Source organism: Polypterus senegalus, chromosome 3, assembly GCF_016835505.1.
Source record: "Polypterus senegalus isolate Bchr_013 chromosome 3, ASM1683550v1, whole genome shotgun sequence".
NCBI lineage: Eukaryota > Metazoa > Chordata > Cladistia > Polypteriformes > Polypteridae > Polypterus > Polypterus senegalus.
Window position 1 is genome coordinate 20,341,585 of NC_053156.1, and position 16,059 is coordinate 20,357,643.

Here is a 16,059-nt window from a genome sequence, read left to right on the forward strand (position 1 = left end):
GTTAAGGCAATATTTTCTGTCAATTTTATGTGGGAGGATTGGAGTAGAATACGTATGAGCTGCACCAGCTCCTCCAGGATTGGTAATATCCAGTCTCTTTTAGCTGTAGTGCTGGACTCGTCTCTGGGATATACAGTACAGTATGTAAGGCCTTTGATCTGGATCACTTGGAATTCATAGGGGCAAAGATAGAAAATGAGAATGAGAAAGATAAAGTAACATAGGGATGATGAAAAAACTAAGTAGATGAGAGGGAGACAGAAGATTAGTAAAAAATGAAAGAATGCATTAAGCATGTCACAGTATGGTAGAGGAGTTTAATAAAGCTGATGGTGTCACTTTAGGTTGAAAAAAGAGGCATTTGCAGAAAACAACCTCATGTTGATACGATTCCTGTGGATTCAGAGAGCAAAAGGTTGCTACAGTCCTCTCTCTGTGGTAAATTAATGGACAAGGTTAAGTGATATGAGCATTGATGACAAAGTGAATGTGTCTTCAGTGAAACTGAAATGGACAGTGAAATTGAAAGGGATTCTGATGAAACAGAAAGTGACCCTTGTGTCAATCGCATATGTGCAGTGTGCTACTATTGTCCCAACTATGATGTTGGACTGTGTATTTCACTGTGCTTCAAGATATACCACACAAACGGCACATTTTCACAGTATATATGGTATTTAGCATTATTTTTATTATTATTATTCAGTACTATTTGTATTATTATTATATTTTATGCACCTCTAACTTTACTTCGAGTGTGTTGCACGGTTTACAGCAGAAAGGTGACATTTAACAAATACGTCACTTTTCAAGCCAAAGAATTACATGTTTTTTGGAGAAAAAAATGTAACGCTAAGGAGGTTAATCGAAAAGCCATTGTCTTCTTTGTACCTGCATGCCTTTGATTTGTCATCGAGGAAAGCAAAGCAAGCGTGACAAGAGATCAAGTGTTGTGTATTCTACAAAGAGATTCTAAAATGGCCTGGACACATTTGTTGGGACCCCTAGAAAAAGATCAGATATAACTGGATTTGAGTGATTTTTCAAACCAACTGTTTTCTTGAATCTCCCCATGGGCTCACCACCTATGGGAGGGGCCAAGGAGGTTGGGTGTAGTGTGAGTTGGGTAGTGGCCGAAGGCGGGGACCTTGGCGGTCTGATCCTTGGCTACAGAAACTGGCTCTTGGGACGTGGAATGTCACTCTCTGAAGGGAAGGAGCCTGAGCTAGTGCGAGGTCGAGAGGTTCCGCTAGATATAGTCGGACTCACCTCGACGCACAGCTTGGACTCTGGAACCAATCTCCTTGAGAGGGGCTGGACTCTCTACCACTCTGGAGTTGCCCCTGGTGAGAGGCGCCGAGCAGGTGTGGGCATACTTATTGCCCCCTGACTCGGAGCCTGTGCATTGGGGTTTACCCCGGTGGACGAGAGGGTAGCCTCCCTCCGCCTTCGGGTGGGGGGAAGGGTCCTGACTGTTATTTGTGAGTATCCACCCTTTTTGGAGTCTCTGGAGGGGTTGCTAGAGGGCATACCTTCTGGGGATTCCCTCATTTTGCTGGGAGACTTCAATGCTCATGTGGGCAATGACAGTGAAACCTGGAAGAGTCAGAGTCCCCTGTCAGAAGTAGCTTCAACTCCCACCTCCGGCAGAACTTCAACCACGTCCCGAGGGAGGTGGGGGACATTGAGTCCGAATGGGCCATGTTCCGTGCCTCTATTGTTGAAGCGGCTGACCGGAGCTGTGGCCGCAAGGTGGTCGGTGCCTGTCCTGGCGGCAATCCCGAACCCGCTGGTGGACACCGCGTGAGGGATGCCGTCAAGCTGAAGAAGGAGTCCTATAGGACTTTTTGTCCTGTGGGTCTATGGAGGCAGCTGATAGGTACCGGCAGGCCAAGCGGAACGCGGCTTCGGTTGTTGCTGAGGCAAAAACTCGGGCATGGGAGGAGTTTGGAGAGGCCATGGAGAACGACTTTCGGACGGCTTCGAGGAGATTCTGGTCCACCGTCCGCGCCTCAGGAGGGGAAGCAGTGCAGTGTCAACACCGTATATGGTGGGGATGGTGCGCTGCTGACCTCACTGACGTTGTGGGTCGGTGGGAGGAGTACTTCGAAGACCTCCTCAATCCAACTAACATGCCTTCCATGAGGAAGCAGAGCCTGGGGACTCTGAGGTGGGCTCTCCCATCTCTGGGACTGAAGTCACCGAGGTGGTCAAAAAACTCCTTGGTGGCAGGGCCCCGGGGTGGATGAGATATGCCCGGAGTTCCTTAAGGCTCTGGATGTTGTAGGACTGTCTTGGTTGACACGCCTCTGCAACATCGCATGGACATCGGGACAGTGCCTCTGGATTGGCAGACCGGGGTGGTGGTCCCCTCTTTAAAAGGGGACCGGAGGGTGTGTTCCAACTATAGAGGGATCACACTCCTCAGCCTCCCTGGAAAAGTCTATTCGGGGTTCTGGAGAGGAGGGTCCGCCGGATAGTCGAACCTCGGATTCAGGAGGAACAGTGTGGTTTTAGTCCTGGTCGCGAACAGTGGACCAGCTCTTCACCCTTAGCAGAGTCCTGAGGGTGCATGGGAGTTTGCCCGACCGGTCTACATGTGTTTTGTGGACTTGGAAAAGGCATTCGACCGTGTCCCTCGGGAATCCTGTGGGGGGTGCTCCGGGAGTATGGGGTACCGGACCCCCTGATAAGAGCTGTTCGGTCCCTGTACAACCGTGTCAGAGCTTGGTCCGCATTGCCGCAGTAAGTCGAGCCCGCTTCCAGTGAGAGTTGGACTCCGCCAGGGCTGCCCTTTGTCACGATTCTGTTCATAACTTTTATGGACAGAATTTCTAGGCGCAGCCAGGGTGTTGAAGGGGTCCGTTTGGTGGACTCAGGATTGGGTCACTGCTTTTGCAGATGATGTTGTCCTGTTTGCTTCATCAGGCCGTGATCTTCAGCTCTCTCTGGATCGGTTCGCAGCTGAGTGTGAAGCGGCTGGGATGAGAATCAGCACCTCCAAATCCGAGAGCATGGTCCTCAGCCGGAAAAGGGTGGAGTGCCCTCTCAGGGTTGGGGAGAGATCCTGCCCCAAGTGGAGGAGTTCAAGTATCTCGGGGTCTTGTTCACGAGTGAGGGAAGAATGGAGCGTGAGATCGACAGGCGGATCGGTGCGGCATCCGCAGTGATGCGGGCTCTGCATCGGTCTGTCGTGGTGAAGAAAGAGCTGAGCCGTAAGGCAAAGCTCTCAATTTACCAGTCGATCTACCTTCCTACCCTCACCTATGGTCATGAGCTATGGGTAGTGACCGAAAGAACGAGATTGCGAATACAAGCAGCTGAAATGAGTTTCCTCCGCAGGGTGTCTGGGCTTTCCCTTAAAGATAGGGTGAGAAGCTCAGTCATCCGGGAGGGGCTCAGAGTAGAGCCGCTGCTCCTCCGCATCGAGAGGAGTCAGATGAGGTGGCTCGGCATCTGATCAGGATGCCTCCTGGACGCCTCCCTGGTGAGGTGTTCCGGCACGTCCAACCGGGAGGAGGCCCCGGGGAAGACCCAGGACACGCTGGAGGGACTATGTCGCCCGGCTGGCCCGGGAACGCCTTTGGGATTCTCCGGAAGAGCTGGAAGAAGTGGCCGGGAGAGGGAAGTCTGGGCCTCTCTGCTTAAGCTGCTGCCCCCGCGACCCGACCTCGGATAAGCGGAAGAGGATGGATGGATGGATGTTTTCTTGAATTCATATCACACATCTCCAGTCATGCAATTAGTCATTCAGCTGAGAAAAGTTGTCACTCTCCTGTTTGGTGTCATCTTGTGTCCCACACTGAACATGGACCAGAGAAAGCAAAGCAGAAAAATGTCTGAGGAGGCCAGAAAGAAAATGATAAGACAAGCACTTTAAAGGCAAAGGCTAGAAGACCATTTCCAAGCAGCTTGATGTTTCTGTGACAACAGTTGCAAATATTATGAAGTTTAAGGGCCATGGGACTGTGGACAACCTCTGTGGAAAATCAATGCCAGAATGGGCAGAAGGATATTAAGAATGGTAGACAAAAAGCCAAAAACAACTTCCAAAGAGATACAAGGTCCATCAGAGTCTGATCGCACCATCAGTCCCTTTTTAAGTGAAAGCAGGCTCAATGGATGAAGAAAAGAAAAACATAAAAACGCCAGACTGGAATTTGCTAAAATTCATAATGACAAGCCACAATGCTTCTGTGAGAATGTGTTTTGGACAGATGAGACAAAACTGGAGTTTTTTGGCAAGTCATATCAGCTCTATGTCCACAGATGAAAAGAATGAAGCTTTTGAAGAAATGAACACCATAGCTGCTGTGAAACGTAGAGGAGGCTTACTATGCAAGGAACAATGAAATCTCAACACCAGCACGGCAATGTGGAGTGAAACGTACTTTCTAGTGTCAGAAAGATCTGTCTTAGTCACAGATCATGGAGCCTCCAACAGGATAAGGAGCCAAAACACACAGCTAAAAGCATCCAAGAATGGCTACAAACAAAACATTGGACAATTGTGAAGAGGCCTTCTATGAGCCTTGAAGTGAACCCCATGAAACATCTATGGAAAGAGCAGAAACAAACAGTCTGCAGAAGAACCTCTTCAAAATGTTCAGAAGCCATTAAGAAGGCTACGAGAATGTCAGGTTATATAGTGCTTTGATGTGTGCAGTACAAGTCCAAGGAAGTTCTGCTCAAGCTTTATAAGACATCTGGAGTACTTCCAGGCTACAAAAAAGACATAACAGCACTAGAAAAAGCCCAGAGAAGAGCAACTAGGCTGACCGAGGGACTGAGAGGTGTGAACAAAGAGGAATAACAGAAGGAGCTGAGCCTTTTCAGTTTGAGCAAATGGAGATCAAGATCAACATCAATTGTTTTTTGTATTTGAGCCCCCCAGGAGGTGGGGCCATCTTGACATCATTGCTAAATGATCCTCCCCCTGGCTATCAAAGTCAGCTGAGAAGGCTCAGCAGCAGGAGATCATTTCATTCACAATGGAGTTCTGTGAGTGTTGCTATTTCTGTTTGGAGTTACTGTTTTATTGTGAAATTCTTGCCAGTTTTCCTTAGATTCTATGTATAGTTTGTGTATTGGGACTTGTTTGTTGTGGATTTCCTTTTAGACGACTCTGTTGTACCTCTTTTTGCTCTTGCACATCTTGTATTCTACTATTTTTGTTAATAAATCTTTATTATTGTTCATGTCTATGTGTGATGTTTATTGATTTCACATGTGATTTTGTAATTGTGCACTGTCACTTTAAATGTAGTTAAGCCCCTTATTCTTTGTGGGTAAAGCCACAGGAGGCGGGGCCACTTAATGTCACCACTTGTGACTCCTCCCTCAGACTATTTAAATGGATTGAGAAGGCTCAGGAGTTGGGAAGCATTTCCTTGTTGGAGTTTTCTGTAAATATGGCTGTTGCTTGTTGGAGTTTCTTGATGATTCTTTATATCTTAATCTGTTTAAAGGATTCTAATGTTTGGATTGTGTTTTGGGACTTTGGTTGCTTAGGATTGCCTTCTAGACAACCCCTTTGTGCCTCTATTTGCTCTTTTAAGCCTTTCTTTGTATTTTGCCATTTTTGATAATAAATCTTTCATTTATAAAGAGTCCTGATTTGCCCTTTTACTACAGGACGAGGGTTTACGGTCATCCCTCCTCTTGTGAGGCAAATTTATTTTGTTGTTGACATTTATAGCTGTTTTCTCAGCTGCCCATTTTGACCCTGCTCTAGTTGAAGCCATCAGGTAGTATTTGTGGTCTTGCTGGATTAAAGTGAGGCTGTGCTGGACAGACCAGAGAAGATCATGGCCTGCTTGAGCAGTAACTTTTGGCGGCCTCATGCTTATTTTGCCTTGGAGGAAACCTCAAGTAGGGCAGCACGGTGGTGCAGTGGTAGCGCTGCTGCCTCGCAGTTAGGAGACCCGGGTTTGCTTCCCGGGTCCTCCCTGCGTGGAGTTTGCATGTTCTCCCGTGTCTGCGTGGGTTTCTCCGGCGCCCCGTTTCCTCCCACAATCCAAAGACATGCAGGTTAGGTGGATTGGCGGTTCTAAATTGGCCCTAGTGTGTGCTTGGTGTGTTTGTGTGTGTCCTGCGGTGGGTTGGCACCCTGCCCAGGATTGGTTCCTGCCTTGTGCCCTGTGTTGGCTGGGATTGGCTCCAGCAGACCCCCGTGACCCTGTGTTCGGATTCAGCGGGTTAGACAATGGATGGATGGATGGAAACCTCAAGTAAAATTCATGCCATATGTTGACAACACCTGCAACTGACTAGAAATATCTAAATGAAGACTATGACTGAAAATAGCTAGAAAAGTACGGAAGGGACGACTTGAAACTAAAGGAAAGGAATATTTTCATTGGGTCATAAAAAGACTGCACCAAACCAACAGGGATAAGTGTCAGTGACAACATCATGTGTGAAAGGAACAACATAACAGCATCATTTGTTCCAGTGACATTATTACACACTGCATGTGTTTAACAGTGTGACATCCTCATAAATGCTGGTGACAAATCCAAAGTAGATCCCATGAGTACAGAAAGTCATGGATGATTTAGGGTCCTCTAGTGGTGGTCATGAGTATAACAAGCACTAAAACCTAATCATATTCAGGGGGTCCTTGGGTTACAACGTCTCAATTTATGATGTTTCGAGTTTACAACACTCACTCCCATAAAAACTTAAAAAAATTGAGATATGAAATATATATATATATTTCAGCTTACACCATTAGCATCATACTTACAAACTGAGTGAACTAGTTTGGTTGTGCACGGTGGAAGTACGCGGTGTCACAGCTGGATGGAGGTGGTACCCAGCCGGGACGCCTGAGAAGACAGGAGGAGGGCTGGTGCCTCCTCCAGACCTTGAGGGGGCGACCGCCCTGGAGGCCACGAGTAAAGAGCTTGGAAGCTCGACCCTGTAGGGACCCGGGGTTACCGCCAGGGGGACCCCAATACCTAGAAGACCCTAGACCTCAGCACTTCCGCCACACCAGGAAGTGCTGGGGGGAAGAGAAAGTAGGGACACCCGGAGTGCTTCTGGAGAGACAGCTGCACTGGGGCGTGTTGGTGGGAGATTGGCTGGAACACATCCGGGTGCTTATTTAAAGGGGCCGCCTCCCTCCAGTCGATGACAAGAGTCGGGTGGAAAAGTGGCAACATCTGGAGGAGGCAGTAGGCGGTCAGAAGAAAAGAGAAAGAGAGAAAGAAAGAGAGAAAAAAGAAGAAGAAGAGAAAGAAGAAGAAAGAGAAGGCATTGGATTGGCCAGGACTGAGGGGTATTGGGGGGGTTGGTGAGCTGGACTGTATAAGAAATGGAAAATAAACGTGTGGTTGTGGGTGACATTAACGTGTCTGCCTGTCTGTGTCCGGGGCGAGGTTCACAGCGGCATTTCAGTAAGGGAGTTGGCGAACTAGTTTGGTTGCGCACGGCACAAGTGTTCCATTTGCATTGCTTTGTTTGGTGTCTTTTTGGCCCTTATCATGGCTCCTAAATGAAAGTCAGAGTCTTCAGATGGTAGTGCTTCGAAGAAGAGAAAAGCCATCACGATGGAAGTGAAATTAGACATTGTAAAGAGCTCAGAAGGAATAAAGGTAAGGATTTTTTTACACTCATTTTTTGTCATTTTTTTCTGTTACTACAGTACGGTGTACAGTACAGTATATTTATGTCCTTTTCCTTATTCTGTGGCTTAGTTGTGTTTTTATGTTCTAGATTATGATTTTGCAAATGTGTTAGGATAGGTAAGTGACTTAGGCTAGGGTGTGTTTCAGCTTACACCAAAAGTCGTAGGAACGGAACTGTGTCGTAACCCGAGGACGCCCTGTATATGATCCCAAACCTATTTTTGTACAAACAGGACCAGTAGTTCTCAATTTACAAATGTTTGTCATGATACCTCCAGACTGAGATAGCAAAGTTCCCAAAATTGACCACTAAAGAGCTACTACCATGTAACATGGTGTGGTGTTCAAGTGATGGAGACATCACGCTTGATTGTTGGAGTTTCATCAAGAATCTTTCACACAACAGTTTTGTTCCCCGTCTGCCTCCCCCAGAGTAGCTTAAAGCTCAATGGCCCCTTGCAATGTAACTCACCTGTCAATACCTCTCATCAGGTGCCTGTGTTTCTTTGAAAGCAGCACACTTCCACCCCAGGCAGCCTGCAATGCAACAAAACAGCAAATGAATTGCGATTCTTTATCTGTAGAAAGGCTGCTCTCGTCACTTCCCATACTCCAAAATCAGCAAGTTGGGGGGTGTGGGGTCACAATACCAGACAAACTCAGGCAAGCAGATTTAACATTTTAGGAAAAGCCTTGATTTGTGTGGTTTGTATGTGGTGCTCTTGAGCACTCTGCATAATGGCATAGAGGTACAAGTAGAAAGAAATACATTCCAGCTAAGAAGAAGGGATGATCAAAGAATAATAAAACCAAACAAATACCAAACAATAACCCTGCCATTACAGGTCATGGAGCCCTGTCTGATAGGTGGGCTTGGTGGTTCGATTGCCCAGCATTCTAATCATCCATCCATTAATTCCATTATCCACCCCGCTATAACCTAACACAGGGTCATGGGGGTCTGCTGGAGCCAATCCCTGCCAGCATAGGGCGAAAGGCAGGAACAAACCCCAGGCAGGGTGCCAGCCCACCGCAGCCATTCTAATCACTCTAATCTAAATTCTACATGTTTCACTTGTGGTTTCTTTATCATTCTCACCCACTCTTCATCTGTTATAGGCACGTTATTGCGAGAGTACAATGTCTTGCAAGTGTGCATGGGAAACAGTCTAAGGGTTTTGGTGACGGTAATTACCCTCCAGACTAGGGGTTGGTGCTGTTGTACTGATACCTTTTCTTCTCTTCCCTCTACAGAATGGAAGACTGACAGCCACTCCATCGATGATGTCCACCTGGGCTCTCCCCTTCCTGCCACTTCAACTCTTATCCTGGAAATCGGCCATGCTGTTTAGGTTCCTATTCAAAACTCCTGTCAGAAAAGTTTACTGCATGTTTTCTTTGTCTTGCAAATTCAATTGCATGGGAACACCAAAGTGGTGACCCAAGTCTTCATCTTTGTTTGTGTCCTGTTTTATAAAGGCTACATCCACACTACTACGTTTTCAATTAAAAACACAAACGCAGACAATGGTCTCCATTTTCGTCTTTTGTTCACATCAGTGAAAACGGAGACTTTTGAAAATGCTCTTCAGCTGAAAGCATACATTTTTGAAAACACTTGCTCAGCATTTCAGTGTGGATGGGTGAAAACATAAAGCTTTGAAAAGTCAAACTCTAATTGTACTCCAATTGGTTCATGCTTATTAGGTGGCCCTTCCCTGATTGGATCCTGCTCATTACAGTATCTCATTCCCTGATTGGCCAATCTTTACAGAAGAAAACCACATTCCAAAATGGCAGACATACAGGAGATGCTTTCCATGGCATTGATTGCGTTGCTTACCTGTATGCATCTAAATTGTGTTTTGTAAAGTTTGAATGCTGCATTAATGCACAAAAGGCAAATAAATAGCGGGTTGCTAATTTAATTGTGATAAATCCCATAGCTAATGGCTTAACCATTCTTGCCAGATAAACACTTCACCGTCTGGTTTCTGCCAATGCATGCATGCCCAGTGTAAGTGAAGGGCTCCATCAGTTGTGCGTTTGGTTGTTTTAGTTAAGGTGGAGATATTTTCATATGCAATGTCAAAAAGCTAGTGTGGACGGAGACCATTTTGATGACATCACACTACCCCCACATTACCAGTCAACTCTGGGAAATAGAACAATTGAAGCTATAAGCAAAACTGTTCATATTTTGTAGTTTTCCTGAATGGATTCTGAATAAGTATGACTCTGATTAGGGGTTTTGAACTTGAATGGATGTAAATCTAACATTGTTTGTTCATTTTATGGTGAAATTGTAAAGTAGAAAATATTTATCATACTTGTGTCTCATCTCTGCTGTCTCAGGGAAAGCAACACAAAGAGACAGATTGAGAGTATCACCCTGAGCCATTTCATTCTGGTGACATTTCTTATTAGAAAGACAGACAGGCTAATAGATGGATATGAAATGCAGTATATAATAGATAGATGTGAAAGGCACTATATGATACACAGATACATAGATAGATATGAAAGGCACTATATACTAGACAAATACAGTAGATGTTTCAGACACTATATAATAGATAGATAGATAGATAGATAGATAGATAGATAGATAGATAGATAGATAGATATGACAGGCACTATATAATAGATAGATAGATAGATAGATAGATAGATAGATGTGAAAGGTACTATTAAATAGATAGATATTTCATTGATCCCATTTATGACAGACTTATTAACGGACTTCTGAAGAATAATTTTGACAACAGTTAATGACATTTAGTTTCATTAAGATTCTGACATCTGATGCTTGTAGCGGATTAGTATGAGGGTAAAATGTTAAAATGCCGTGTCTTAAAATTATAAAAGAGAAAAGCCTGTGGGTCCTGGTTACTTACATCCACATGAAACCAAAGCTGGTACTTTTGGCAGACATCAGCAATCTCATCCAAGGGGTCAAAAGCTCCAAAGACTGTGGAGCCAGATGTAGCGCTCACCATGAATGGGAAGATGCCCTACAAAAGGGGACCACAACAAAAGAGGCTGTTAGCAGAAATGGTCAGTGCCACTTTATAGAGCTGATGGACATAAACCGGCACACAAGATGATCAGCAGTCATCAAGATTATGCCTAAGAATGGCAGGTCTGACTACCAAAACCAAAACCACCTCCTCAACAAATATTTCCTTGCAGAGGTGATCCTTCTAAAAATGAAAATAGTTTAATTAAATAAGCTCACTAAACACACCAATGGCAAAATATAATAATAAAAGTTATAATTTGTAATTAAAGTGGATAGGAAACAAAGAATGGAAAAGAACAGAAGGACTAACAAACAAACCAGTACAACTGTTAGAAAAGCCCAGAGCCATTCCTTCAATTTATTTGAACTATAAACACAGTGGTGGGGTATCGGTTGGGATTAAAACCTGCCGCAAAGGGAGTCCACTTGAGTGCCTCTAAAACACACAATGGGAGGTTGCCTGTGTGGATTAATAAGTTGTTTACACTCCAAATCGTAACCTCAGATCTTCAAATGAGGGTCTACTTAGAATTCCAAGAGCTAAACTTAAAAGAAGTGGTGAGGCGACCTTCTGCTGTTATGCACCTAAAATCTGAAGAGCTGACCGATAGAAATTCACCAGGCTGATACGGTGGAGCACTTAAAAAAACTGATAAAGACCCCTTATTGTAACATGGCTTTCTCAGAGCTTAATCTTAGTTAAATCCTGATGCTCTGTATATTCAATTAATTATCATTATTATTCATGGTGGCTCCAAAATCCGTACTAACCCCAACTTTCTCTGCTATTCTTTTTCCGGTTTTCTGTGATGGCGATCTGCATGCGCCATCACCACCTGATCAAAGCACCGTGATGTTCCTACATTGATGGATTAAAGGCCAGAAGTCCACATGACCGTCATCATCAAGTTCTTCCATGTGAACCCTGAATACCTTGAGGACTGATTGAGGTCATTTTTGTTAGGGGGGCTGGGTGGTCTTGTGGCTTCCATCTGGAGTTTTATTTTGTTTTTTTGCTCCTCCCTGGCCATCGGACCTTACTTTTATTCTATGCTAATTAGTGTTCCCTAATTCTATTTTATTATTTATTTCGTCTTTTTTCTCTTTCTTCATCATGTAAAGCACTTTGAGCTCCATCGTTTGTATGAAAATGTGTTACAGAAATAAATGTTGTTGTTGTTGTTTGGGTACCCATTTTGTGCAAACTTTATGATGCCCATCAGGCACTGTGGCATGTTCCGATCCATAGCTGACATCCAAATGTGCAGAAACAGTGAACAACATAATCCGTGAGTCTCCTTTGATGAAGGCATTCACCAAGTCAATGTGGGCTCGTGTATGCGATGTTGGTGGTCGACCAGATTGAGCTAAATTGGTTGCACTTGTTCTTCCCTCTTTAAGCCTTTCTACCCATTCATAAACTTTTCGTTGAGTCCTGCTGTTTTCACTTCTGCACTGAGCCAACATCCTTCAGGGAATTTTAGCAGGTCTCACCCCCTTTGCCCAGAGAAATCTCATTACAGGGCGTTGTTCCACAATGGTGTAATCCCGCAGCAGAGTGTCCATGTTCATTTGACCCTGGGTTCAACTAGAATAATGACAGAGTGCTCCATGGTGCATGTTCGACCTGCCTATAAGCCATTGTGAGTATATCTGCTGTGCTTACCACACAATTTTCAGATTGCCTTTACATTTTGATTTACCCTCGTATTATGTTCATTATTAGTTCTTCATACCATGTGCCTTGCACACTGTAATTGAGCCAAAGGGCTCCAAATTCTGTCAGTTTCTGGCAGATACAATTTTAATGAACGGGATCAAGAAATGAAACATTATCAAAAACTGGGGCAAGTTCGTTACCAAAGATGAAACAACCAGAACTAAGATACGAGATGCCAATCAGGAGGAAACAGTGTCAGTTGGTTAACTCATACAATTTCACTGGATTACTGTACACCTAAGAAAAATGACATTGAGCATTAGAGCATAAGAACAATCTGGACAAGAACAGGCCACTCAGCCCACCAAACCTCGCCAATCCTCTCCACTTACTTCTTCCAAAATAACATCAAGTCGAGTTTTGAAGGTCCCTAAAGTCCTACTGTCCGCCACACTACTTTATCACTTATTCTAAGTGTCTGTGGTTATCTCTGTGAAGAAAACCTTCCTAATGTTTGTGTGAAACTTCCCGTTCACTAGTTCCCAACTGTGTCCCCGTGTTCTTGGTGAACTCAATTTAAAGTCACAGTCTCGATCCACTGGACTAATTCATTTCATCATTTTAAACACTTCAGTCAGGTCTCCACTTCATCTTCTTTTTCTTAAACTGTAAAGGCTCAGCTTATTTAATCTTTCCTCATAACTCATCCCCTGTAGCCCTCAATCAGCCTAGTCGCTCTTCTCTAGACCTTTTCTTGTGCTGTTATGTCCTTTTTGTAGCCTGGAGACCAAAACTGCACACAGAACAACAGATGAGGCCTCACCGGTGTGTTATAAAGCTTGAGCAGAACCTCCTTGGACTTGTGCTCCACACATCAAGGCGCTATATAACATCACATTCTGTTTGCCTTCTCAATGCGCCTTGAAATGACAGGGTTTGAGAAGCAGGCTTAATGGGAATGCGACTGAAAGAGGAAACACCGGGCAAGAGAAGCTGAGACACACAAGGATACTGAGGAAAAGCTCAGGAGAAATGCAGAGGGTACACGTAAGATAACATATGAAATATTTTAAAATTTTATTATGTTACCTGTCTTCAAGAGGTAGGTGTAGCTAGTAATTTAATAAAGTATAAAAAAGGAGAAAAACTAAAAAAAGAAAAAGAACAATTTAAGTAACAAACTGGTGAGATAAGAGAATTCAATCCAAAAACCATCTCAAAAATTCCACCAATCAGAAAGACCAAAAGTGAGAAAGCTCAAATCTAAAAAAAAGGAAGACGCACAAAAGGAAACAGAAGAGCAAAATGTAAAGAAATTAATGCTACAGCAAAGTGGCAATGGCAGCAGGTGTCTTCAAACAGCCTTCAGGTAACTGCAGATCTGAAGTCTGCAGCGCCTGAGAGGCTGTAAATAAGTTAGAGGGAAACAAGGACAAGAAGTATCAGGAATTAGAAGGCAAAAAATACAGAAAAATGAAACATAAAATCAATAGAAAGCAAGAGAGTAGTGGAATTTGCAAACACCAGGAAAAACGCAAACTTTGGATGAGAAATACCAGGCAATCCAAACCAGGCTGGGGTCAGTTAATGTTAAAGATACAAACACCACATGCAGGTCTCACTGTTCAGTCTCTCCATTGCTGTTACATTCCCCACTCATTTTTGGGACTCCTGAATATTTTTATCCAGTTAAGTTGTGACATGGGGAATGCTGCAATTAGAAATTACAGAATCTGAAGGGTGTTGCAAAAAGTTTATGTTTAAACAATGGTGCACATTACCTCCGACTTTGCTTTTTCTATCTTCTTCACTAGGTCTTCTACAATCATTATGCCCCTATTAGAGAAATGCAAACGTACAATTAGTTTTCAGTTACATGCCAGACATGCCCATTTTGAGAGAACTTTGACTTGACTGCCCACTCTCATACAGTGGATTTCAGACCGCATTCGGCCCTCTTCAAATTGTATGATGGAGTGGTGGCTCTGAGGCTAGGGATCTGCACTGGCAATCAGAAGGTTGCCGTTTCGAATCCCGTAAATGCCAATAGGGACTCTGCTCTGTTGGGCCCTTGAGCAAGGTCCTTACCCTGCAATTGCTAAGCACTTTGAGCAGTGAGAAAAGCGCTGTATAAATGCAAAGAATTATTACTACATTTTGTTCTGCTGCAGCCTTATGCAAACATCATTTCAATTCATTTTTTCCCTAATCAAATGACACTCGATACCACAGAATGATGAAGATTTTAGGAACTTTTCCAAATTTACTAATAGTAAAGAACTGAACTCTCCTATTGACACGTGTTATTCAGACCCTTTACTCTGTACTGTGACAGCCGTTCCAGCCGGGAGTATTCTTTGGTCCGATGGATTTGGGGATTTTCTGCCATTCTTCACTGCAGATCTTATCAACCTTGTCAATGGACAGCTATTTTCAGGTCTCACCTGACATGTTTGATTGGATTCAAGTCTAGGTTCTTGGTGGGCCACTCAAGGACATTCAAAGAGTTGGCCCTCAGTCACTTCTGTGTTGTCTTTGCTTTGTGAACCTTCAGCCCAGCCTGAGGTCCAGAGCCCTCTTGAGAAGGTCTTCATTAAGGATGGCATCTCTGTGCTTTGCTCCATTCAGATTTCCCTCAACCCTGTTGAGTCTTCCAGTCCCTGATGTTGCCACCAACATGCTTCACTGTTATGAGCGGTGCCTGGTTTTCTCCTGACATGAATTAATCTTGGTTTCATCAGACCACAGAATCTTGTTTATCACATTCCGAGAGTCCATTAGGTGCCTTTTCACAAACTCCAAGTGGCCTTCCATGTGTTTTTTTTTATTGAAGAGAGGCTTCCATCTGGCTAATATGTCATAAAGCTCAGATTGATGGTGTTGTGGTAACTGTTTTTGTACTGGAAATTTCTCCCACTCCACACAGGTTCTATGGAGCTCAGCAAGATTGGCCAATGACCCCCGTTCTTATCAAGGCCCTTCTCCCATGATTGCTCAGTTTGGCTGGTGGTCCAACTCTAAGAAGAGTTAGGGTTATTGTATTAAGGATGTCCATGTACTTTGCTCCATTCAACTTTTCCTTGATCGTGACTAGTCTCCCAGTCCCTGATGCTATCCCCACCACACTTCACTGTTGGAATGATATTGAGCAGGTGATAAGGAGTACTTGGTTTCCTCCAGACATTATTCTAATCTTAGATTCATCAGACCAGAGAATCTTGTTTCTCATAGTCAGAGATTCCTTTAAGGTGCCTTTTTGCAAACTCCAATAGGGTCTCCACTTGTATTTTACAGAGAAGAGGCTCCTCTCTGGCCACTCTGTCATAAAGCCTAGATTTGGTGGAGTGTTGCAGTGATGGTTGTCCTTCTGGAAGTTTCTCCCATCTCCACACAGGTTCTGCAGCACTCAGCCAGAGTGACCATTGGGGTCTTAGGCACCTCTGTTACCAAAGCCCTTCTCTCAAGGCTACTCAGTTGGTCAGGTTGGTCAGCTCTGTTAAGAGTTGTGGACGTTCCAGACTTTTTCCATATAAGAATTGTGGAGGCTACTGTACTCTTAGAACCTTCAGGTTAATGCAGGAAGTTTTTGTATCCTTCCCCAGATCTGAACCTCGACACAATCACGTCTCTAAGCTCTGCAGGCGATTCCTTCGTCCTCATGGCTTGGTTTTAGCTCACCTGTGGGAACTTCTCTAGACAGGTGTGGACCTTTAATTACTCTTCCGATCAGTTGAATTGACCATAGA

General features: G+C 44.2%; 1 protein-coding gene across 2 annotated transcripts in view; it reads right to left on the reverse strand.

Moving 5' to 3' along the window:
- Positions 1-16,059, reverse strand: part of csad (cysteine sulfinic acid decarboxylase) — a 113,520-nt gene that overhangs the window by 21,462 nt on the left and 75,999 nt on the right. For both annotated transcript variants that reach the window (XM_039746753.1, XM_039746752.1), the window contains exons 7-9: positions 14,095-14,149; positions 10,529-10,645; positions 8,104-8,168 (exon numbers count right to left, since the gene is read on the reverse strand). In XM_039746753.1, coding sequence (XP_039602687.1) covers positions 8,104-8,168; positions 10,529-10,645; positions 14,095-14,149 — 237 coding nt within the window. The remainder of the gene's footprint in view (positions 1-8,103; positions 8,169-10,528; positions 10,646-14,094; positions 14,150-16,059) is intronic.